This window comes from Oryza sativa, chromosome 3, assembly GCF_034140825.1.
Source record: "Oryza sativa Japonica Group chromosome 3, ASM3414082v1".
NCBI lineage: Eukaryota > Viridiplantae > Streptophyta > Magnoliopsida > Poales > Poaceae > Oryza > Oryza sativa.
The window spans coordinates 36,809,009-36,833,873 of NC_089037.1; the positions used below are offsets into that span (position 1 = coordinate 36,809,009).

The 24,865-nt window shown below is 42.5% G+C and overlaps 4 protein-coding genes and 1 long non-coding RNA gene across 10 annotated transcripts; 3 read left to right on the plus strand and 2 right to left on the minus strand.

The window, feature by feature from the left end:
- The first annotated feature begins 14 nt into the window (after positions 1-14).
- On the plus strand, positions 15-2,222 carry LOC4334801 (monothiol glutaredoxin-S7, chloroplastic-like). Its single transcript, NM_001419002.1, has 2 exons — positions 15-540; positions 1,811-2,222. The coding sequence occupies exons 1-2, from the start codon at positions 90-92 to the stop codon at positions 1,864-1,866; spliced, it is 507 nt and encodes a 168-aa protein (NP_001405931.1). The 5' UTR covers positions 15-89; the 3' UTR covers positions 1,867-2,222.
- A 1,407-nt stretch (positions 2,223-3,629) lies between these two features.
- Positions 3,630-7,651, minus strand: LOC4334802 (26S proteasome non-ATPase regulatory subunit 12 homolog A). 2 transcript variants are annotated; one of them, NM_001419004.1, is made up of 11 exons: positions 7,493-7,651; positions 7,122-7,319; positions 6,295-6,402; positions 6,101-6,205; positions 5,941-5,997; positions 5,664-5,860; positions 4,958-5,057; positions 4,750-4,862; positions 4,509-4,662; positions 4,343-4,420; positions 3,630-4,248 (listed from the first exon to the last, which is right to left on the minus strand). In NM_001419004.1, the coding sequence occupies exons 1-11, from the start codon at positions 7,493-7,495 to the stop codon at positions 4,030-4,032; spliced, it is 1,332 nt and encodes a 443-aa protein (NP_001405933.1). In that variant the 5' UTR covers positions 7,496-7,651; the 3' UTR covers positions 3,630-4,029. The 2 variants fall into 2 exon arrangements, with proteins under 2 accessions (NP_001405933.1, XP_015630441.1); XM_015774955.1 differs by lacking the exon at positions 7,493-7,651 and having other exon boundaries at positions 3,740-4,248; positions 7,122-7,325.
- A 2,622-nt stretch (positions 7,652-10,273) lies between these two features.
- On the plus strand, positions 10,274-15,268 carry LOC9269595 (inactive protein FRIGIDA). Of its 5 annotated transcripts, XR_003241377.2 has the most exons (4): positions 10,274-11,183; positions 11,291-11,463; positions 12,515-12,661; positions 12,789-13,433. XR_003241377.2 is itself a non-coding variant. In XM_015776074.3 (3 exons), exons 1-3 carry the CDS (start codon positions 10,307-10,309, stop codon positions 14,659-14,661), a joined length of 1,065 nt encoding a protein of 354 aa, XP_015631560.1. In that variant the 5' UTR covers positions 10,274-10,306; the 3' UTR covers positions 14,662-15,268. The 5 variants fall into 5 exon arrangements, 4 of the variants coding, with proteins under 4 accessions (XP_015631560.1, XP_025879883.1, XP_066164497.1 ...); XM_015776074.3 differs by lacking the exons at positions 12,515-12,661; positions 12,789-13,433 and adding an exon at positions 14,647-15,268; XM_026024098.2 differs by lacking the exon at positions 12,515-12,661.
- An 833-nt stretch (positions 15,269-16,101) lies between these two features.
- On the plus strand, positions 16,102-23,809 carry LOC4334803 (DNA repair RAD52-like protein 2, chloroplastic). The gene is made up of 4 exons (XM_015776076.3): positions 16,102-16,503; positions 16,732-16,769; positions 17,512-17,603; positions 23,412-23,809. The coding sequence occupies exons 1-4, from the start codon at positions 16,202-16,204 to the stop codon at positions 23,556-23,558; spliced, it is 579 nt and encodes a 192-aa protein (XP_015631562.1). The 5' UTR covers positions 16,102-16,201; the 3' UTR covers positions 23,559-23,809.
- LOC112938284 (uncharacterized) lies at positions 20,449-22,894 on the minus strand. Its single transcript, XR_003241379.2, has 2 exons — positions 21,155-22,894; positions 20,449-20,828 (listed from the first exon to the last, which is right to left on the minus strand). It is a non-coding gene; the product is annotated as an uncharacterized lncRNA (long non-coding RNA).
- Positions 23,810-24,865: the final 1,056 nt, after the last annotated feature.

Here is a 24,865-nt window from a genome sequence, read left to right on the forward strand (position 1 = left end):
ACACTGCGGAAATTACAGGTTTGCCCTCGTATCACCACAGCCACCAACTCTCCCTCTCCCTCGCCGCCGGCGCGCGAGCTTCACCAGCCATGGCCGCCACCGCCGCCGCCTCCGTAGCCGCGATTTCGCCTCTCCCCGGGGCATCCCTCCCGCGCCCCGTCTCCGCGAGGGTTCCTCTTCTCCCTAGGGCTTCCCCTCCCACATGGCGCCTCAGCGTCGGCTCGGCGCGCGCGCGGTCGACGCGGTGCCTTGCGGCGGCGGGGGGTGGCGGGCTGGCGCCGGAGATGAGGGCGACGCTGGACAAGGTGGTGGGGTCGCACAAGGTGGTGCTGTTCATGAAGGGGACCAAGGACTTCCCGCAGTGCGGATTCTCCCACACGGTGGTGCAGATACTCCGGTCGCTGGACGTGCCCTTCGAGACGCTCGACGTGCTCGCCAACGAGGCGCTCCGCCAGGGGCTCAAGGAGTACTCCAGCTGGCCCACCTTCCCGCAGCTCTACATCGACGGCGAGTTCTTCGGAGGATGCGACATCACCGTTGGTACGCACCCCGCCTCCCCGATTTGACCTGACATCACGCAAGCTCACTGTTAAGGAATTGAATCTTTTTAAGCAGCATTGATTTGTTATGAGAAGTTTGACATGCCAATTCACCTCTTCGATCCAACACATTGTGATTATCCCACTACGATTAGTCTAATGCTGAAGACATGCTGCGGCCCGCTTATCGTGTCTAGTCCATTAGAATCCTGTTAGAAACTTTTCAAGGGGACCAGACGTCCCTGTTGTTTACTGTGGTTCTGAATTTTGATGATTCCCTATCCTCATAGGCATAGTTCAGAGTATATAAATTTGAGAGAATTTATCAGAGTATATAAATTTTGAGAGAGAATTTTCATGGCATGAGATACTCGCAGTATCTGAAGATCTGATCATCTGAACGCTGGTTTTGCGTTAAATCAAGATATGCTACTTGTACTGGCCATAAAAGAGCAGCTTGTGAACCCTGATTCATATATATAACCCGAGACGTGGCTTTCACCCCTCTCATCATTACCAGTTAATCATCACCAATAGTGATGTATCCTAAGTATCCATGCCTAGTGGCGAACCGAGAACAAAAATTAACAGGGTCCAACATACTAATTACCTAATTGTTAACTGATATATTGATCAGCATGATATAATTTAGTTTAAATTACCAGAAGCTGCATGTAGGAGCGCCACTGTCTGTGCCACCATTGGTTATAATCTGGTTTAGTGTTCTTCACTGAACAACTAGCTTGTATAGGTCTGCTCCATGCAGTTTTCTGAGTGTTGCCACCTATATACTCAAGAACCTACTATAATGTAAGAAATAACTGTTAAAAAATATGTATACATCTTGCCCAGTAGTAGAAATTAAGGGAGTATTCACTTTAATGCAATTTTCAACCTTACCAAATTTTGGCAGGATTTCTTGTATAGTTACCAAAATTTGGCAGCAAACTAAATGTAGCCACTTTTTTAGCAACTTTACCAAAATTTGGTAAGGTTGAAAATGGCATCAAAGTGAACAGGCCCTAAGGTGGATGGTGCACTTGGCGACCAGCTGACCAGTGAGAACACAAATCCATGATGTAGCAAATCATCACTTAAAATGTTCATCATGGTAGTATATTTAGATACTTGACTTGAGTAAACCCAAATGAATAATTGACACACAAGATGTGAGGATGATTAATGTGTGTGTTCCCTACTGAATGTTTGATATGATCAGTGTTTCAGCAATTCAGCTGGATTTAATGTTTGCACTGTTTTATATTTTGCAGATGCATACAAAAGTGGAGAGCTGCAGGAAACACTAGAGAAAGCAATGTTATCTTAGTATAAACGTCGAAACACACCATAGAGTACATATAAATGGTATATGGTCCTTTACGATGTACTCTTCAGCCATGACAAAGAACTGGTGATGCTAAGATTGTCAACAGTTCAATTCATCAAGCAGTGAGGTCCAACTCGAACGTGCAATTGTACTCATGACTAATAAATTTTAATATTGATGACAAATACTTCCTGTTGCAACACTCGGATGTCACAGCTCTAAATGTCTGGATCTCTAAATGTCTGGATGGTATTCTCTTATAGAGCTGAGGCGATGATCTTGTACCTAAAAAGATCCAAAACTTGGAGCGAAATCTTTTGCCCAAGTAGTCCAATCTATTTGTTTTTCATCGCTCTTAAATGTACTACTCCTTAACTGATACTCCCTCCAGTTTGATATTAAGTGACGTTTTGGACAGGATTGCATATACCAATGACTTATTAATTAGTCACCATATTCCCTTGTTATACCCTTATTAAATACTCTCGGATACACATCAAATCAGGAATAACTTCTCCTCACTTGGTTAAAGCCACCATCCCAAAGCATATGGTTCCGTGTTCGAGCGCTTGTAGCGCTCGTTTTCATCCGATTTTGCATGGTATTGTAGCCGTGCATGCAGGATTTTTTTTATGTCATTTTCGCTCGCGCGCGCGCTGAAGTTTTGTAAGCTGATTTTTTCGCTCGTTCGTGCTTGGTATAGAAAATTTTTTGGTGCATCTTGCAGCTGGTTTTGAGCGTTTTGGCGCCTGCTGCCTCTTGCGCATATTCTCTGTGAACAAGACCACAACGAGAGCATGGCCTCCTACGCGCGCATCGGATCTTGTCAAGACCATTCTCGTGGACTCGGCCGCAGTGAACGCACACTTGCGCGAGCTGCTCCACCTCCATGGCGTCGGCGCTGTTGTCCTCCTGCGCGAGGTGGTCCACGATGCCGCCCGTCATCATGTCGTCCACCGGCGCAACCTCAGCATCCATGGCGCCGATGGTCACTTCGTCTTCATGCGCGACGGCGGCGTCCTGCAGCTTGACATCCATGATGCTGGTGCGCGACGAGCGGCGTTGTCAAGAGGCGAAGCGACGCAATGGCCAGAGGCGAGCAACTAGCAGCACACGGTGGCTATCATGGAGTCTTTCCGCTTCCGTGGCCAGAGTATTAGTACTCCAGGCATTAGTTAATTTTTGCCTTGGGACTTTTCCGCTGGATGGAGACGAAGCAACAGCATTTACTGTTTGCATGCATGAATGAGGGTATTCTGGACAAATACAAGGGAGAGAGTTGTGGAGAGCGCTAAAACATCAATTTTTGCCAGCCAAAGAGGATTAACCCATAGCGTCAGTTAATATGGAACTAGAGGGAGTAACTGATAACAAGGTTATGTACCTCCATGCAGATATTTGTACCATTAGTTAAGAGCACCCGCAATGGTAAAGTAAGGTGCTATCTATAAAACATGTACACCTCAACAATAGACTAGATTAATAGTAAACCACTTCAATGGTATGTCTACATGGGTATCTATAGCTCTCTAATCCATTGCCTCGTTTTTCTCTATAGACTATCTCCATGTTAGTAGATAGCTTTGCTCTCTCTCTTCATTTAATCTCTTCCAAGTAGAAAAATATGCTGACATGGATCTCTTGTAGAGAGCTTATAGATAACCATTGTGGGTGCCCTAAGTAGCTTGGATAACTCTGCTCTAAACAGAAGATAGCCCTGCCCCCAAATTCAATTACTTAGGCACGAGTTCACCGTGCTTCATGCAAACGACAAGATCTCCAGTTTTATCTTCTCCACATATGATGCATCTCCAGAAACTTAAAATCACAACGAACGCGTTACAGATCAGATCATATTGAGAACCAGCGCATCTGCAGAACCTAAAACAAGCCAGGCATCTGATTGAATAATCTAGAATTCAAATAATATTCGGGAAGATACACATGTTAAGCAAATTGGAGGACAGCGATTGAACCCCAACAACAAATAATATGTCATCATTCTGTGGTCACAGTATTTAAGATCATTCACGCACGAGTTCCCAAAGCAAACAGGTGATGCTTGAGCTGAGAAAAGCTTGACGTCCTGTGATTGTAAAATTTGACCATAGAAGGCCAGGCAGAGAACCTAAGCAAGCCAGCCAATGCAAAATGGTTTACAGATTAAGCTTTCAACACCGCCTTATGGATCATCGTCTCCTTGTGTATTTGGTGACAGCTCTTCTCAACAAGATCGAGGAGTTTCTCGAGGTTCGCCGCCCAGGAATTGAGTATACCATTACTGTCTTGTGCTGTGCGGAAGCATACAACACCCATTGGCCTGTCAATCTTCGCAATCAGCGACTTTGAGTTTACCATGTCCGAAAGGTGTTTCTCTGCCTCCTGAATGAGAAAAATGTGGGGCATGTTAGATCTTGGTAGGCTACAAAGTAACAAGAGGAATACAAGTGATGCTAGGAAGGCTGGGAACACAAACCTGCAAGCTCAAGCAAAGAAGATCTGCGAGCCTCTTCAGGGTAATCCTTGAATAGTACTTCGAAACAACCAAGATATTCTGAACAAAAGCAAAGAACTGGAAATCAACTGACAAATACAAAGCAAGGAACCAAAAGAGAAATACGATAAAGTCAAGTAAGCAATACATGTTCAATGATCCTCAATTTCAGATCCTCTGCAGCTTTGTCACCCAAAGCTCCTCCGAGAAAATTCTTCTCATTCGCATATTCATCTTTAAAGAATTCCCACAAGCTTGTCCACTGAATCACCTCCATGGTTACAAGTTGCTTCAGCAGTAACCTATTCCCATCCAAACAGCAAAAGTAGGAATTAGAAAGAACATTAAAAACCATGATAATTTGTAATCCTGAAAGCAACATAACGTACCGGAAATTTGGTATCTCGGAGAGATTTTTGTCTTCGAGTGTGGCATTGAGAAGGCTTGATTGCATCGGATCATGAGGCGCCAACACCAAATACCAACAGATCTTTCTAAGAACCTAAAGCGAATTCAGGCAGTCAGATAACCATTATAGCGTGAGTGAGTATGCGCACACACCACACCAAGTAAGACTTGCGAATGAGAGAGCTTTACCGGTATCCACTTTGATGGATCCTCTTTTATTGATGGAATTTCATAAATCGACTTGTAGCAACGGCAGATTTCCAGGTAATCATTGTTGTGCGAGTAATAGCTGAATAGAGACAAACAGAAATCATGTTTCACCACATATATAGAAAAAAATATATACTCTTAGCAGGTTATAAAATCAGTTAGCGAGAATTCAAACAGCACAAATACAGTATTCATAATTGTAGCATAAAAAAAGGTTGATGGATACAAATAAGGCATTCAAGCAGTAACCATAACATGATGATGGTAAACAATCGCAAACATATTTGACAGGTAACCGCAGAAGAGGAATTGATATTTCCTGAGTAAATAAAATACAAGCTACATAAACAATTGTCTAATAGCAGTAAGGGATATGACACCACATTAGTTCTTTTGTTTAATCAACCAAGCATTAGATTGACTTAGCAGAAAACTCTAAATAGTTAACTATCACTATGTATTAGATCATGAATCAAACAGTCGAAAGCAATTCTTTGCTGAACAAAATAGAACTCCCTCCATCCCAAAATATAGCTACCTTTATCTGTGAATCTGAACTTGTCCATATTCATAGCTAAAGGTAGCTATATTTTGCGACCTGAGGGGGTAGCATTAACTTCAACCAACATTACTAGAAGCGACATGAACTCATGATGAATTAGTCTCACTGAGCAGGAAGACATACCGAATCATCAGTTCATAGTAGATGCGCTTCAGTTCCAGGAGGGAAGGTATCTCTGCTGGGGCTTCCTGAACAATATTATCACCTTCTTTCGGTTTCTTTTTTTCCTTTGACGGGTCTGCATCAAATACCCTAGGACTGATTTTCCTGGATAAAATCTGTGCGCGTACATAATCTTGACGATCCAAGCACAGCCGGACCTGTGATCATGATTACAGTAAGATTCCAGAACCCAGGCTTTTGTAACAATTTCAAGCTTTATTACTGTATTTCTTCATACCTGCTCTAGAATGAATGCAATCTTTTCTGTCTTTGCCATGGAGCCAAATGTTTCAACCTGAGGATGAACTTGTTAGACATTATGTAGATGCGAAGACAACACTATGGTGGTTATAGTAGATGTAACTGTGTGCCATGATTATAGTGCAGCTTGAACTTACAGCAACTTCTTGCATTAAATCAGCAGCCTCATCAATCTGTCCCTGCTCCTCTTTGATTTTTGCAAGTCTTTTGATCAATCTTGCTCTCTCTATCTCCACATATATCTACAGTTGATGCATATCAGTGAGATTACACACATGAAAGGGCATTAAATCTTATAGGTAAGCAATATTTGAGTAGCCATGATTCTCACTTTTCCAGCAGATACACTGCTCAACGTCTTGATTAGCTCAATACGTGTGTCCATGTCTGGCGTTAAGTCAATGTACTCCATTGCTTTCTGAACCATGGCAGTGATAGCCTGTAAAAATAAAGAATTAGAAGAGTTGAGACATGCCACATGTGCATAACCAAGTTATAATGCAGCAGCAATAGTATTGCATACATAAACAGGCATGATTTATGAAATATTGTTCAACTTGTAAATAATAACTGGATATTTCAGGAAGACCTAAGTATGGGATATGGAGAGACAATGCTGAAATTTTGGGGGGAGAAAAATGCATGCAAATATTGTTTCGAAGTGAAATATACAATGCACTCGATTAGCACTCAACAAAACATTAGTTGAAACTCAACCTAAACACATAATGCTTTGCAAAGAAAAGAGTAATCTTACACAACACTATGGCATGCCTTCCCTACCACCAGTATCCCTTAGAAATAAGGGCATATATCCAATTACATCGAGCAAAATATGACTATTGTCTTTCAGTGAGCGTTGATAATTTGAATTGTGTAATCTATTTAAGATCACTAGAACTTAGAATAACTCTAAGTTCATACCAAGATTACAAAAATAAAATCAATGGCTGGTGATTCAGAGTGACAACATAATAGCAGGTGGGTATGCTATGTTAGCCTCAATTACATGTGCTCCTCGGAAACTTTGGGGTTTGCATGTGCCTCTAGTCAGTAGAGTATAACTTTGAAGATATCAGTTAGATAGCTAAATACAGCTAGTAATTCAACTAGAACTACTAAACGAAGTCCAAAGATAGGAGAGGACGAGAGCTTGACCTGCTTAAGCTGGCCCCTCCTCTTGGAGAGGACCACGATCTGATCGTTGAGCGTCTTCCAGGCGCCGGCCTTGTAGCAGAGCTCGACGATGTCGATGGCGGCCTTCCTCGTGCCGGCGACATCGCCGGCCAGCCTCATCTGCTTCTCCACGTTGAGGAGCGACTCTATCGCCGCATCGAGGTTGGTACTGTTACCCTCCTGCATCGGTCCACAAGAAACAGGGTCAGATTGCAAGGCATCAGATCAACCCGCAAGAGATCGAAACCCTAGATGAGAAGTGCGGGCCGCGGCGGGGCGGGCGGGAAGGCCAAAACCCCGGAGAGGCGGGCGGAGGGTCGGGGTGGGGGAGGGGAGGAGGGAGGTGAGCTCACCATGGCGAGGGAGGGACCGTGGGGAGGCGCCGGCGGCGGCGGCGGAGTCGAGGAGATCTAAGGCAAAGGCGGCGTGCGCTTTGCTTGCGGGAGAGGAAGAAGAGGAGAGAAGGGGAGTAGGGCTCTCGGGCTCTCTGTGGTGTGGTGGTGGCCGTTTTGCGGGGAAACCCTCGCGGCTTCTCTCAATTACGCGGCTTATAGCAGCCGGCCGCCCTACCTACACCGTACCGGCCTCCTTGCAAGTTGCAACGCACGAGTTCTATTAGGATTTGCATTTTCACATGATTATGTTATTATCCATCGTTTCAAGATCTCATAAAATTCTTTATCCCATTGGTTAGCACTCGTCTAACTTTATCCAAAATAACAATAATAATAATCTGATGCAGTATTTCTAATAGTGTCTTATATACTAAAACAAAGTTTTAAGATCACTGCTGGTTACATATATACACATCGTAAAAGCTAGTTTATGACCTGATATCATTGTTGTTAAATGTCAAGGTAAGTCGCTTTGTATTTTGTTGTGAAATATGTGGATGCATATATGTTAAATATTGTGGAAATGATAGATGGTATATGTTAAAATATTATGGTAAAGATATGGAAAATGATTATTTGTGTGCTTACATATTGAGTTCTAAAATATAATAAATTGCAGATGACGTGGCATGCTTGTATGAGATTTAAGATATATGATTACTATTGAATGATGGAGTGACATGTTTGCATGATGCGCTTTAAAATATAATGTGTTACAACTATGTAGAAGATAGATACTCTATTTCCACAAAAATTATCATCTGAAAAGAAAAAGACTAAAATAGGCCTGATTCTTATGACATGACATGCTTTGTATTGTGTCGATAACATGTACTTTTCCTCTCCATCTCCTATTTCATTTCATCTATCATATTGCATGCGTTGTATTTGTATTTGTCGACTACAATTGTGAAAAAAATGGTGGCATGATTAATTATTAACTCGAGAGTGGTAGCATGATGATATTACGATGGATAATATGACACAGTTATATTATATAAGAAGTTAGCATTCAAATTAGTTGTCTATAAGTTATTTTTCTATGTTGTGTATATATGATTTCATACATGGCGTTTTCGTTTGTTACATACTTCAAACCTATCGAAGCAATCGACCTCACTATTGCATATACATTTATATCAAATGAATTTTGCTATCGACCACGTGGGCTATGGTAAGGAATATGGGTGTTAAGACCCATATTACATTATTTTATTTCATCCTAATGTTTCGCGTATGGGCTATTGCAGCATGGGCCGCCCGAAGGCTTGGCCCATGTTGGGTCTACACCTTTGCCTCTTGTACTACCACATTTAGGCCTCATGGTTTTCTATGACTTTAGTTGTACTTGTGTTGTGTTGATCATGTCGCATGCATTTTTTCTTAGAAGCAACTACTCTATTGTAAAGTTAGAGGGGCGTGAGTCCCTAACATGTGGTGGCCCATCGTCATGGGCCCACATGTCAAAGGTACACATCGGTCCAACGTATGTTATGGGAGACTCGTCGCTTCTTCTCTCTTTCATCTCTCTAGTTTTTTTTTGTATATTTTGTGCCATGCAGTTGTTGATTAAACTTGTGAAGAAGAAGGGGTAGCGTGATTGATTGTTGATCTGAAAGTGGCAGCAAAATAATATTATGATGGATAATATGACACAATCTATAAGAAGTTAACACTTAAACCAATCATTTATGGAGTCATAGAAGATGTTTTTCTAAGGAGATGACAAAAGCGCACGTATACATGAGCACAATGCTGATGTACGATTTGATTTCATACCTTATCTTACATATCCTAGATCCATCGAATTTTATCGTTATGCATACATTTACCTCGAGAGTCATGGATAGGAGTGTGTGTGTTAAAGCCCATATCACTTTATATTTAATTTTGGAAATACTTAATATAATTTCGTTATAGTGTTTCATCCATGGGCCGCACAAAGGCTTGGCCTATATTGGGTCTACTCCTTACCTGCTACAGTTAGTTTGTCTTTGTACTATCTCATGGTTTATGTATTTGCTCATCGGTGGGACATCACCTAATAATCATATATCCACTAACGATTAATATCTAGGTTTTATTTTAGAGTGTGACTTACTTCTTCCGTCCGAAAAAGATAGTAGGTTTAAAAGCGTCTATACCATATCTGATAATGTCGATAGCATCAACTCATGTACAACCAAAATAATTTATCATGAGATACCTCTATTTTCAGTAACAACCAAATAATATACTCACCGTGGAGAACATAGAAATCGGGTGCTCACACAACCTCCATATTTGACTAGATATAGAAGGTGGAGCAAATCCATGAATTTTGTAATAGAGTAGGACTAGTTCATAATGTCGGGACACTAATGTTGTATTCGGTTAGGTTTTTTTTTAAGTCCTATCCCCAACCTATATAAGATGGGTACACATAGCAATAATAAGCATAACACCAAGGTGACCAATGATATGCTCAAAATCTTAATGGATGTTCTAAATTAGACTAATTTAAGTATCTTGACAAATTTTATCGTGTAGAGATAGAGGAGCTAGTAATTATTACTAGCAACCTGAAAAACTTAATTTGGCTCCTCCGTAAAAAGAAGGAAACGGCGAAAAAGCGGCTGCCTCTGCCGCCGTCACGCTGAACGCGCCTCACCGGCTCACCGCCGCGGCTGACCCAACCCAACCCAACCCAACCCGGGCTCGATTTCACTTGAAATTTGGACCCCACCCAAACCTGTCGTCGCGACTCATCTACTATCCATTCTATTCATCCCCATGGCGCCGCCGCCGCCGCCGCCGCCTGCCGCCGCCGCCTCCCCCACCCCAATGCTGCTCGCCCTCACGGGCCTCTCCACCTTCAGCGACAGGCTCGTCGAGTTCTTCAATCACTGGAACTCCTTCATCCGCTATGCCACCGCCATCTCCGACGACTTACCACCCCTTCCCGCCGCCGACCAACCGCCCAACCTCGCCGATGTCGCCGAGCCAGAATCCACTACCCCGCACAGCCCCGTCGCCGTCGATGAGCCAGAATCCTCTACCGCGCCCAACCCCGTCGCCGTCGCCGTCGCCGAGCCCAAGCCTGCACCCGTGCCCCAGCCCGAGGAGCCCAGGCCGAACCGCGGCGGCGACCCATCGGCGGAGCATATGGGCCGCATCTGCGAGCGCATGGGCTCGGGGGAGCTCCTCCGCTTCGTCATCTCCCGCATGGGGGACCTCTCCTGGCTGCTCCGCGCTGTCCCGCCCGCGCTCCGCCGCGCCCCCAACCCCGCGGAGCTCGTGCTCCGGGCTATCGGCCGCTACTACATCCGACCCGGGGGCAGGCACACCGAGGCCGCGTGCGAGCTCCTCCTGCTGTCCTACGTGCGCGCCGGCTGCCCCCTCCGCCCGGGCCAGGAGGCCGGGGACGACCACCTGCGGGCGGAAGCCCGCGAGGCGGCGCTCTCGTGGCGCAGCCGGCTTGTGCGGTCCAAAGGACGGGTTGCCGCTGCCGCCGCCAACGATGCCCGCGGCCTTCTTCTCCTCATGGCTGCCTTCGGCGTGCCCGTGGAGTTCCCGTCGCAGGAGATCTTCGAGCTGTTGCATGCTGCTGGCGGCCTGGCCTGCGCCGAGGTGCTCAAATGCTCCAAGCATTTCTTAGATAAGCTGCGTGGTGAGGGCCACTTACCACTGAATCACTGATAAACCCTTGTGACATTTCACCTATGCCTAATTATTCCAGTTCCTTGACTAACTGGCTGCAGCTGTTTTGTCTTGCAGATGTTGTTGCTCATATGCTGAATAGAGGAATTTATCATCAAACCGTTGCTACAATAATTGCATTTGAACTTCAGGATGCATTCCCGCTTTCTGCGATAGCGACTTGTGTCATTGAGAGAGTTGGGCGTACAAAGGATCAAGACAGTCAAGAACAGCACCATCTGCCAGGATCGGTACCTTTGTCGTTTATCACACTATCAGCTTATTATCATATATTCCTTCTGTTAATGCATATATTTAATTACTGTTATATGATGTGTTATTTTCAATACTCAACTCCTGCTATATGTACTTTGCACTACCAGTAACCTATTACAAGTGGTTTACATGATTTAATGTTTGACATGATATATTCTTTCCGTTAGTGCATATATTTGATTACCGTTATATGATGTGTTATATTCAGTACTCAACTCCTGCTATATAGTGTAGATTACACTTTGCACCACCTTTTTGTGTTTTTGTGTCACCTTGCGCCACCATTAAGGATTTGTATCACCCTGCACCACATTTTACTATCAATTTTTCAACCTGTGCCACATTTAACCAATAGGCGTTAACTTCCACCGATTAATGCATCCATCCAATTGATGTGCGCACCAATACCTTCAACAGGTCCTTTTTAGCGCCAACACCAGACAAATTGCACAATTAGATTTATATGACTGCTGAAATGTAACAAACTTCATGTCACCATACCTATAAGCAATAAACTAAAATGACTGTAGAGGTTCATATTGTAGCAAAGACTAAATAAACACCATGCCACCAAATTCCTCCAGTATTATGTGAGCCAATCCCTTTTGCATCTGTTGGCTGTTGCTGAAACACTGGTACTTCATCAATGTTAAACACATCCAAGTCAGCATTGACATCAAACAGGTCTTCCGCATCAGTGTCAGTGTGTCACTTATGGTCCTTGTCTATCCTACTGCTCATCTAAGCAATCTGCTTTAAGTTCTTTATTCTCCTCTTCCAAGATTGATAAGTCTTCATAGTTATCATCAAAAGATTGATGATCAGCTAGCGAAACCATAGGTTGCAACTAAACTAAATTCTCCAACCCATTCCAACCAACAAAAACAAAAAGTAAATTGGATGCCAACCATGTTTATGAACTAATCTCTTCCCATCAGAGAACATCTTCTTGAGAGTCGCTGTGTGATGGTGGTAGGATCTGAAGTGGGGTGCGGAATGCTGACTGCTCGCGCCGTTGCTTGGCAGCGGCACTGGGACCAGGGTCAGGGCATGGGTGCGGTACCCATCATGTGTTGTGGGGCACATCGGTGGGTTGTGCTGATTCAGCACTGATCGAACAATAGGAAGAAAAAAGTGGTGCAGAGTGATGCAATTCCTTAAAGGTGGTGCAATGTGAGTATGTGACAGTGTAAATTAATCTCTATGTTTCTATATAGTTTGTGTGTCTCTGTGTGTGTGTGTGTGTGTGTGTGTGTGTTTCCAGCCTCATCCCTAATGTTGTATAACCATTTCTGTGCAGAAAGAGAATGATGAAGAGAAGCTAGCTCTACTGAGATTACTATCCAAATACGTGGAGGATCCAAAACAATGTTCCACAGAGAATTTCAGCATTGCTGATAGGATTGCGATGCTGGAACAAAGCCTCGCAAAGCCACATCAAGCATTTACAGGAACAAAGCGCAAGAGGACAGCACAGGAGGACAGTGTAGAATGCACTCGAGGGCCTAAATGTTCATACACTCCAGCTGCTTCTAGTGCCTCACGTAACAAAAATCTTGAAGGATAGAAGCAGCATATCTGTTCAATTAACTCAGAGTTCGCCAAACTTTGTTGGGGATCCAGTTGAACCCTGTGGACAATAGAATTGCTCTACCTAGCAAGGTGTGAAAAGTATAACCATGTTTTCGTTTAATTTTCTTGTGGCAAGCTTAGCCAGACTTGCCTAGTAAGCACATTATCTTTCTACATGTTTGTTAAGGGATGCATTTTGGGGTTGGGGGTCTGAACCTAGGAAATGTGCATCATCCTTAGCATCATTTCAATAGTGGCCTCATTAAGAAAGCTCCGTTTACTTATTCCTATATTAGTGAGTCGTACAACGTTGTTGTTTATGTTTCTAACTATAATACTTATGATATATCATGGACTTACGTATTTAAAATCATTTTCATCAACATCCACTAGTATTTGGCCAGACTTGTTAGGCCTTATTAGTTGAGTAAGGGTCTTTTAAAATATCTTTTCCATTTGGAGAAGATATGGATGAGTTCTGGAATATAATCGAAACTTTGTATGAAGTGCATTTTCATTTCAATTGGCACAATTTTCTGTCAATTTTTAATCTGCACCACATTGAACCAAAAAACACTACTGTTTATTTGATATACCATAGTGGATTCCATTACTGGTTCATGGTAAAAAAAGAAAATAAACACGATGCCACCAAATCGTCCAATCTTTGAGCCAACCCTTTTTTCCATCTGTTGCTCAAAATTCAAGTCAGCAATGGCATCGAACAAGTCTTCACCATTGGTGTCACCCTCACAATGAAAGTCCTTACCTACCCTACTTTTCATCTCAGCAATCTGGTTCAAGTTCTTTTTTTCCCTCCTCGAAAGCATATTCTGCATCATCCTCATCAGAAGATTGATAATCACCTAGCTGCAAGGTATGATTCTCCTAATCCATGTCATTGTCATCATCATCTTACTAAGGGAAGCATGCTCTTGTTCATCTATAGTAACAATGGTCGATGATATTGTAGAATCAACAATATTTTTCCAGTGGAGATAAAATCCTATTGTCATCTATCACCATGTAAAACAAGACTGAAACATTACAATTCAACTACATATCTAAAAAGGAAAATTGTACTCCAAGCTGAAACCCCAGGTTGCAGCTATTCTTTTTTTTTTATCTCCAATCCATTCCAATCAACCAAAAAAAAGTAAATGGGATGCCGACCTCTAGGTTTTGAACCAATCTCTTCTCACCAGAGATATCCTCCTTAAGCGTTGTCTGGCAACGTCAGTATCTGAACTAGGGTGCCAAAAGCTGGCTGATTGTGCTGTCGCTTCGCAGCTCTCCTGGGAGGCTGGGACCAGGGGTCGGGACATGGGGTGTGTGCATCATGGGTCCTTCATATTCAGTGTAAATTGAACAATGGGAAACAAAAAATGGTCTAGAATGACACAATCCCTTAAAGGTGGTGCAATGTGAACACAAAGGCACACATAGGTGGTTCACAATGTAATTTGCTCTATATTTTTTTGTAGTTGTGTGTGTGCGCTCACGCGCATCTGTTTGTTTTGCTGTAATGTGCGTATGTGTTTTGTCGGCCACATCCCTAATGTCTATGTGCAATAATTTGTGTGCAGAAAGAGAATGACTAAGAGAAGTCGGCTCTATTGAGATAACTAATATGTGGAGGATCAGAAACAATGTTCCCTAGAGGTTTCTTGTTTCAGTATTCCTGATAGGGTTGCGCTGCTAGAACAATGCCTCGGAAAGCCACAGCAAGCCTTTATATGGGAACAAAGTGTAAGAGGACAGCACAGGAGGGCAGTTTAGGGTGCACTCGAGGGCCTAAATGTCCATTCACTCCAGCTGCTTGCAATGCATCACCTAACAGTAATCTTGAAGGAGCAAATTGCTCAACCTAGCAAGGTGTGAAAAATACTACCACATTTTCATTTAATTTCTTGTGGCAAGCTCGGTGAGACTTGCCTAGTAAGCTCACCATATTTCTACATGTTTGCTAAGTGATGCATTTTGGGTTGGGCTGTTGGGTTCTGAAAGACTGAAACTAGGAAATGCACATCATCGTTCCTTTTTTTTTTTTTGAAAAAAGAAAATTAGCATCAGTTTGAGTATTGGTCTCATTAAGAAGGTCAGTTTACTTGGCATATCAATGAGTTGTACAGCTTTGTTGTATCAATTTCTAACTATAGTACTTATGATAAACCATTGGTTTACATGTTCAAAAATCATTTTCATCAACATCTACTAGCGTTTGACTAGACTTGTTAGGCCTTATTAGTGGAGTTATGTTTACGGTCTTTTAAAGCACCTTTCCATTTGGAGAATCTATGGATGAGGATGAGTCATAATCCAAAATTACAAACTCTGTGAATTGTGAAGAGCATTTTTCATTTGGAGAATCATGCATGAGTTCTGGGATATAATTGAAACTTAATGCAAAGTGCATTTTTAATTTGGAGAACCTATGCAATGCATAAGTTCTGAAATATAACCCAAAGTTTATGCAAGGTACATTTTCCATTTGGAGAAGCTATGCCTGAGTTCCTGGATGTTATCCAAACTCTATACAAAGTGTTTTTTTTTTTTTCATTTTGGAGAGGGTATTCATGAGTTCTGGAATGAAATTCAGACTCTATGTCAAGTGCATTTTTTGTTTGGAGAAGCTATCTGTTTGTTCTGGAATATAATCCAAACTAAATAGATGCACATTTTTCATTTAGAGAATCTATGCATGAGTTCTGGAATATAACCCAAACTCAAAGCAAAGTGCATTTTCCATTTGGAGAAGCTCGCTCCGTTTGCTGCTCCGTTTGTCAAAACTTGCTTATCTTTCGATTTCAGAATTTACATTGATTTTGTTTGAAGAGTGCAATTCTCTACAAAACACATGATCTTTGAATGTTTTTTAAGAATTCATGTTCATGCATTTTAATTCTTTTTCAAGCACCCCCTATCTGCACACTGGTCTGGAAATCTGGTTCACAGTTCACACGTTTTTTGCATGAGGGCACAGGGAGAGAGTGGTAGTTGCAGGCTGCTTCCAAACTTCCACCTACCTCCACAGTGTTAGAGATCCCTTCCCATTTGCTGAGTAGGAAGCTTTCACTCTCTAGTAGTAGGTGTGTCCTTTACATTTGCTAGTCTCCACTTTCCGAGCTCGATCGATCGAGCATGGAAGCCACAACCTCCAGCTTGCTCGTGCGCCCCGTCGACACGCGGCTCTCCGCCGCCTCCCTCCCCATCGTCGTCCGCGCCCGCCGGCGCGTGGCCGTCGTCACGGCGGCGGCGCCGGAGCGGAAGCCGGCCGCGGCGGCGAGCAGCAGCAACTACGTGGTGGTGCCGCTGGACGCGGCGCCGTCGGGGATCACGCGGCCGCTGGTGGAAATCCTGCGCGACCTCAACAAGCGCGTCCCCGACACCGTCGTCCGTTCCTCCCGCCGCCGCGCGTCGCCCTCCGATCCGGTCATCCCCTGGTACGGAACAACCTATACATCCTTGGCCTTTGCTTGTGCTACTGGTAAAGCACTGCAGATCTTGCTGCCATACACATTTGCTTGCAACAAGGAGCACTCGCGATATTCAGGCTCATGTACAGCATCGACCAATGACGCTCAGATCCTCACATTTCTAGTGGCACACTCTCAAGAGTCAAGACACAAAAAGAAGTTTGTTCCTTGCTGATGTTTCACGGTTTCTTGTAGGTATCATGCCAACAGGATGCTAAGCTTTTATGCTCCAGGTAAGCATATCTCGTGTACTCTATACCTGAATCTAATACCGAGCTAACGGTGCTGAACATTAATTTGTAATCACAAAATCGATGCCAGTCACTGGTTCACCCCTTCTGTGCTTGCTCTTTTGAAAGCAACATGAGCAAATAAAGTTACATAAGTAGTATGTGTTGTATACATAACCTACATATGTACTAGCTTCCAGGATGCTGAATAAGTACCGTGTGTTGTACACATAAACTGCATATGCCGTTTTCAGGATGCTAAATAAGTAGTGTGTGTTGGTACACATAACCTGCATATGTAGCTTTCAGGATGCTGAATATGTAGTGTGTACTGTACACATAACCTTTATAGGCAGCTTAAAGGATGCTGTCATGATGAATAAGTGTATTTTGTACGCATAACTTGCAAATGCTGCTTCCAGGTGCTGAATAAGTAGTGTGTTTTGTACACATAACCTGCATATGCAGCTTCCGGGATGCTGAATTCTCTCTCATTTCAACTTATAATTGTTTCCTTCTGATGATTGTCAACATTTACTTGCTCTACCTGTCCTATGTCTGTTGAAATACTCCAACGACTACCAAATTTAACACCTTTAATCATTTCCAGTGGATGATAGTCACATTTCCTTGCTTGATCTATCCTTTATCTACTTGAAATGCACTGGTCATGCCAACTCTTCAGTCTTTTACACCGTTCTTGGATTTCCACTCATATTATCACTGTTTTTTTTGGAAACATCAGGCTGGTGTGGAGAGGTCCGTGATGTTATTTACACTGACAATGGGAAAGTGACAGTGATATATCGTGTCACAGTACGAGGAACAGATGGAGAGGTAAGTTTAAAGGTGTTGCCTCTTCTTGAAGTCTTGTGATTTTTTCTCTGGAAGCTTCACTTTCTCTATTGCCATTCTCACTTACATATACATGGGATGGGCCCTCTTCAATAGATGGGCTAGCACACAAGACACACACACATAACTAGTCTATTTACAGCCCAACACTCCCCCTCAAGATGGGTGATAGATATCTATCATACCCATCTTGTCACATGAACAATTACACTCTTTAACACCTAAGCCCTTTGTTAAACAATCAGCAACTTGTCCACCAGACGTTACAAATCCTAATTCCAACACTCCCTCGTCCAATTTTTCCTTGATAAAGAAACGATCTATCTCCACATGCTTTGTTCTATCATGTTGGACTGGATTATTAGCAATGTTAATAGCTGACTTATTATCACACAATAGCTTCATGGGAGTGTTCCCCAAAATTTTCAGCTCAACTAGAAGATTTCTTAACCACAACAACTCACTTAAACTCGCTGCCATTGCCCTGTATTCTGCTTCAGCAGTTGAGCGAGACACTACGGATTGTTTCTTGCTTCTCCAAGATACCAAGTTGCCACCAACATAAACACAATAGCCTGAAGTTGACCTTCTATCATCAAGACAGCTAGCCCAATCTGCATCACAATACCCTTCTATCTTAAGATGTCCATTTTTCTTGAACCATAAGCCTTTGCCTGGACTTCCCTTCAGATATCTCAAGATTCTATACACCGCCTCCATATGACTACTTCTTGGATCATGCATATATCGACTCACCATACTGACAGCATATGTTATGTCAGGTCGTGTATGACATAGATATATCAGTCTTCCCACCAATCTTTGGTATCTTTCCCTATTCACTGGATCTCCAGACTCCGCACATAACTTATGATTTTGATCAATTGGTGTAGAGACTGGGCAACATCCAAGCATACCTGTTTCACTAAGCAAGTCCAATACATATTTTCGCTGTGAAATAACTATCCCTCTAGGAGATCTTGCAATTTCAATACCCAGAAAATATCTCAACTGGCCTAGGTCCTTGACCTCAAATTCTTTGCTTAGATTCCGTTTCAACCTAGTTATCTCCAAGCAATCATTTCCAGTGATAATCATATCATCAACATAGACAGCAAGAATGGTTATATGATCTCCACTATGATGATAGAAAACTGTATGATCTCCATTACATTGCTTATAGTCCATAGCACACATTGCACGCCTAAACCGATCAAACCATGCTCTTGGTGACTGTTTAAGACCATACAAAGATTTCTTCAATCTCAACACCTTTCCTTTAGTTTGTGAAGTGGCAAATCCAGGTGGGACATCCATATACACCTCTTCTTGAAGATCTCTATGTAAGAATGCATTCTTGACATCTAACTGATGCAATGGCCAATCAAAATTAGCTGCACAAGATATAAGAGTTCTTACCGTGCTCATCTTTGCTACTGGTGCAAAAGTTTCATCATAATCAATTCCATATGTTTGACTATATCCCTTAGCCACCAACCTTGCTTTGTATCTTTCCACCTTTCCATCAGGATTTTGCTTTACTGTATAAACCCACTTACAGTTGACAATTTTCTTCCCTTTAGGAAATGGTACAAGATCCCATGTTTTGTTCTTTTCAAGAGCCTCTAGTTCATCTAGCATAGCTTGATGCCACCTTGGATCTTGCTTTGCTTCTCTCCAATCCTTTGGGATTTGCACTGAATCTAGTGATGCTATAAAGGCCTTATATGTGGATGACAAGGAGTCATAGGAAACATAGTTGGATATATTATTTTCATCATCACCCTCATCTTGAGCTTCAAAACCATACCTTAGTGGAGGTTTACCTGCATTGCTTCTCACACTCTTTCTAATGGCAATTGGTAAGTCAGATTCTTCTCTAACTTCCTCTTCTTCTCCCCCTGACTCCAAAGATCCTTGCTCACGGCTTACATCTTCCTCTACCTGATTATCCTCTTCAACTTGTTGGATTACTGGACACCTTGTTCTCCTTGTGTATACTTGAAGATTTTTCTCTTCATGTGGCTTCCTCCATTCTTGCTCCTGTGCAACAGGACCACCCATGGGACATGGAATTGAACCAACCACAAGCTTTTCCTTCTTTGGTTGTTCATCTCCCTTTGGACCCAATATTTCATCTTTCATTTGGTGACCATCATGACCACTAGTTGAATCATCAAGATCAATGAATAAAGAACTTAAATCTGTCTTCTCACCATAGAATGGGACAGATTCTCTAAAAGTAACATCCATACTTACAAAGGTTCGTCGTTCTGATGGACTCCAACACTTATACCCCTTCTGGCCAGATGAATAGCCTACAAAGATGCATTTGACAGCCCGAGGATCAAGTTTTCCAATGGAAGGTCTATGATCTCTAACAAAACAAGTGCAACCAAACACTTTTGGTGGAACAACAAATTCATTCTTTCCAAATATCATCTCACATGGTGTCTTCATTCCAAGTATTCTTGATGGTGTGCGGTTGATAAGATAAGTTGCTGTCATTACTGCCTCACTCCACAAGAATTTAGGTACATTCATAGCATACATCAATGAGCGGGCTGTCTCTAAGAGATGACGGTTTTTCCTCTCAGCCACCCCATTTTGTGGAGGAGTATCAGGACAAGAAGTTTGATGCAATATTCCTTCTGATGAAAGAAAGCTACTAAATTCATTGTTTATATACTCCCCTCCATTATCAGTTCTAATAAACTGGACCCGAGCATTAAAATGATTTTTAATGTATGCATAGAAATTTAGAAAACATTTAAGCACCTCATCCTTATGTCTCATAAGATATAACCATGTCATGCGAGAGTAGCAATCAATAAAGGTAACAAAATACTTCATTCCACTCATAGAGACCACAGGTGAAGTCCAAACATCTGAGTGAATTAGCATAAATGGTAACATACTTCGGAGTCCTCTACTCACATATGATGTTCTTGTATGTTTTCCATACTCACATGCATCACATACTAACTTATGTTTATCCACTCTACTTAGTTCTGCTGGGAACATCTTACTCATAGTTTCAAAAGATATGTGCCCCAGTCGACAATGCAAAAGTAATACCTTAGCCTCTTCTTCACTTGTAGGAGCCATCAATGCAAGACATACATCTTCACTTGTCTCCTTTCGATCCAAATACCAAAGTCCATCACGCCTGACGCCAATCCCAAGTTTCTTCCCTGTTTCCCTCTCCTGAATTAAACAATTCTCACGATCAAGGGAGACCCGACAATTCATATGATCAACAAGAGAACTTATCGAAACCAAATTCACTGGAAAAGAAGGGACATATAACACTGATGATAAAGTGATTGAAGGAGTACACTGTACTGTACCCTCTCCCTTAACTGGGCATGATGTCCCATCAGCAGTTTGAATTGTTTCTTTTCGTGTAAATGGGTATGGTTTATATGATGCAAATTCTCCACACATACCCGTGACATGTCTAGATGCACCCGAGTCAAGTATCCAATTTGAATGAGAACTATTGATAGACATAAATGCTTGGTTTGAGTTACCTGAGGAAGAATGAACAAGATTGGCAACATCAACATTTGTAGATCCAGAACAACTCTCTTCAAGCGTGACCACATTAGCTCTGTGATCACTTCTATACTCATAGCCTCTACCTCTGTTACCTCTACCTGCATAACCTCTTCCACCTCTTGCTCCACCCCTATCACCAAATCTTCCTCTCCCATAACTAGGCTTGCGAGGAGCGCGATAATCACGTATAAGGTGCCCCATTTCACCACAATTGAAGCACTCCCTGGTCTCTTTACTTTGTGCAACTACATAGGTGGGGCTTGGTGAAGATGGTGTGGCACTAGGCAATACTTTCTTCTTAAGCTCCTCCTGTGCCATAGCTGCAATAGCCTCATCCAAGCTAGGAAGGGTGGTTTGATGAAACATTGCATCCCTTCTTCCTTCAAACTCCGAATTTAAGCCCTTCAAGAACTCAATGACCCTTCTACGCTCAATCCATTTTCTCATTTTTGCTATACAATCAGGGTGCTCTAACCCAAGAGGATCATAATGATCCAAATCAGACCACAAATGCTTCAATTCAGCAACATATTCTGCAACAGAACGCTCCCCCTGTCTCAAAACACTTATCTTCTCTTGTGCCTCCACCATTAACATCACATTTCCTTCTCCTGAGTAGAGATTAGTAAGAGTTTTCCACATCTCACTTGCACTAGAAATGGTCTCAACAGTTGTAGCAATAGCAGGGATAAGTGAGGTTAATAACCATGCTACTACTAACGAGTTGGTAGTACTCCAAGTCTTCCATTCAACACTTGATATGTTCTCAGGCTCCTTTATCTCTCCGGTAACATATCCTTCTAACCCCTTTGTCTTCAAAATCAATAAAGCTCTTCTTGACCAACTCAAATAATTTTTTACACCCTCCAACTTAATGTCATTTTGCATCAACTCAATTTTTTGCACCGATTCAGTATGAGGAACCACTGCACTACTCGTAGTTGGAGCCTCATTAAACTTCTTTGCAAGCATCTCTACCAATTTACCCATTACTTGTTCCAGTCCCTGATTTTCCCCCATTTTAATCAAGCAATACTTGCAGTAGAAAGTTCCTTATTCTCACCTTCTATAAGTTGTAGCTACTCCAACCAGCAGCAGCTACACAGGCACCAAATCCTCCCTTTTCCTTTCAACAGCAACAGCACAAGCACCTCACCTCCTCTCTGTCTCCTCCCTTTTTTTGTTTTTTCCTTTCAACAGCACAAGCACCACCGTCGCACAGCTCTTCTCTGTCTCCTCTCACAGCACAAGTACCAAATCCAAGCAGCAGCAACAGCACAAGCACACTTACTCACTCCTTCCTTCACAAGCACAAGCACACCTAGCACTGCAACCCTGCTCCCTCCTTCACACCGGCCGCACTGCAGCAGCCGTCGCCGTCTCCGGCGTCGACGTGGCCTCTCCGCCTCAACCGTCGACGCCGCCGCTCCGCCTCAGCAGTCGACGGGTGCAGCACTCTTCCGCTCACAGCGCCGCCGCCACACGTCCTCCCCAACACCAGCGTCTCCCTCCTCGACGAGCTCCGGCGAGGCTAGGGTTTAGCCATCGCCAGTCACTAGCCGGTTGGCTCTGATACCATGAAGTCTTGTGATTTTTTCTCTGGAAGCTTCACTTTCTCTATTGCCATTCTCACTTACATATACATGGGATGGGCCCTCTTCAATAGATGGGCCAGCACACAAGACACACACACATAACTAGTCTATTTACAGCCCAACACTTCTTATTACAGGATAATCATCATATGAATAGAGTTGTACGCACACACCTATGCACACCAACACACACCACAATCACCACCATCTTGCTGCATTTGTCCTCGAGCTCGCTTGCTGCCGGTGCCCTCTAGGCTCCAGCTTGAGCTCAGCTGCTGCTGTGACCTCAAGCTCTCCCGCTTCCTGCCTTCTCCCAAGCGGGTAGTGCCACAGGTCTGCAATAGAGCTGGCCGCCGATCTCTAGCACATGGAAGAAGGGGAGGGGAGGGGGCAGAAAGAAAGGTAGAAGGGGGTAATGTGTGGTAGAGATTTATTTCGCGAACGCTTTTTTTTTTCGCGAACGCGGTAGAGATTTAACTGTGGTTTAACAGAATGCTATATGAGAACTGTGATAACTTTCAGTGCTATATCAAAGTGAACCATAATCTTCGGGTGCTATAAAACTAAAATGATGGCACCGAACCAAGTTTGCCTTTGTTTGTTTGTTTTATGTGAATTGTTTCTATGGATGCAGGTTCATAGGGAGGCAGCTGGAACAACATCACTGAATGATGCACGATTTGATGATCCCGTGGCTGCTGCAGAAGAGGCCGCATTCTGCAAGGCCTGCGCAAGGTTTGGCTTTGGTCTGTATCTTTACCACGAAGACGAGACTCCGTAGGGAAGTGGCGCAGCATCCACTTCATAAGTTCTGCGTTGGTTCTCGCCTGATTTGGTTCAAAAGGCTGTGGTTGATCCATCTCTCTGTTTATCAAGGTTTTCAGTCTGTATCAGGAGTTGAAGTATCATTCATACTGGAATTCTCTTTATCTTCTGAACCTCTTTTCTTGTAGATACGAGTCAATGAGGCCCCGTCTGCCACTTCTTTCCTTTTTGGCACTGTTATAAAGAGCAAATACACGAGTACTCCTACGGTTCTGGTTCCATAATTTTTGATGTTTTGAACAACAACACGTGTTTAGACGTGAGGCATGGTAATAGTTTAAGACTAATCTATACATTGTGTTCTAATATCTTTAAACTATATAGTTATTAATAGTTAAAGTTTTTATTGTCTGATCTAAACTTTTTCAAAACGTCAAGAGTTATGAAGCCGGAGGGAGTAATGTGCAATAGATTAAGGCTACATAAAATCCATGAACCACAGTTAAGTTCCTTGGCGCTTGATATAGATTTAATGGATGTTCAGTGTGTTGCTACAATCAATTTCGAGGCACTTACATGTTACTCCATCTGTTTCACAATGTAAGTCATTCTAGCATTTTCCATATTCATATTAATGTTAATGAATCTATCTAGATTTATTAACATCAATATGAATGTAGAAAATGCTAGAATGACTTACATTATGAAACGGAGGAAGTACTAAATTTTGATAGTGTTAGATGTGTTTGGTTACCAAACTTTAGAGCTTATAAGAGAAGAAACTTTCAAAAATACCAAAATTTGAAAGAGCGATCATGGCAAGAGAATGCTTAATTTGTTGTTCTACCAAAATCGGATAAAAAATGGACAAAGTCTTGCACAAGTTGAACAATCCTTAACGCCTTAGGCTCCGTTTGAAATAGATTGCTGAGAGGATTGTTGCTACGGATTATCTATTTAATTATATAAATATAAATTAAATTAAATGTTTTAATAAATAAACCTAAGATGTGCAAGCAATATGGTTGAAGAGATTCTTTTAAGAAAAAAATAATTTTAATCATGAAGCAAATAAGCCGTTTAAACAAGTAGTAGTATGGGCATGTTTTGATCAATTTGTTGTGGCAAAAGTTTTGGCATTGAAAATTTGCTAGTTGGTGTTTAGATGCATGGTAAAGTTTTATCATTTTATTAGTAAAGTGAGAGAGAGCACGGCTCCCAACGCACTTTTTTGGTAAAATTTGCTACTCTATATTTCTAAATAACAAATGCCAAATTGACAACTTTTACTATTTGTTATTTTGGAGGAACTAATGTAAGATT

Coding starts and splice junctions, on each gene's coding strand:
- LOC4334802 (XM_015774955.1), bottom strand. CDS start 7,325: ATGCAGGAGGGTAACAGTACCAACCTCGATGCGGCGATAGAGTCGCTC. Junction 6,403..7,121: donor GGAGGGGCCAGCTTAAGCAG/GTCAAGCTCTCG, acceptor TTATTTTTACAG/GCTATCACTGCCATGGTTCA. Junction 6,206..6,294: donor GCAGTGTATCTGCTGGAAAA/GTGAGAATCATG, acceptor CATCAACTGTAG/ATATATGTGGAGATAGAGAG.
- LOC4334803 (XM_015776076.3), top strand. CDS start 16,202: ATGGAAGCCACAACCTCCAGCTTGCTCGTGCGCCCCGTCGACACGCGG. Junction 16,770..17,511: donor GCTAAGCTTTTATGCTCCAG/GTAAGCATATCT, acceptor TGGAAACATCAG/GCTGGTGTGGAGAGGTCCGT. Junction 17,604..23,411: donor TACGAGGAACAGATGGAGAG/GTAAGTTTAAAG, acceptor CTATGGATGCAG/GTTCATAGGGAGGCAGCTGG.
- LOC4334801 (NM_001419002.1), top strand. CDS start 90: ATGGCCGCCACCGCCGCCGCCTCCGTAGCCGCGATTTCGCCTCTCCCC. Junction 541..1,810: donor AGGATGCGACATCACCGTTG/GTACGCACCCCG, acceptor TATATTTTGCAG/ATGCATACAAAAGTGGAGAG.
- LOC9269595 (XM_026024098.2), top strand. CDS start 10,307: ATGGCGCCGCCGCCGCCGCCGCCGCCTGCCGCCGCCGCCTCCCCCACC. Junction 11,184..11,290: donor TTTCTTAGATAAGCTGCGTG/GTGAGGGCCACT, acceptor TTTGTCTTGCAG/ATGTTGTTGCTCATATGCTG. Junction 11,464..12,788: donor AGCACCATCTGCCAGGATCG/GTACCTTTGTCG, acceptor ATTTCTGTGCAG/AAAGAGAATGATGAAGAGAA.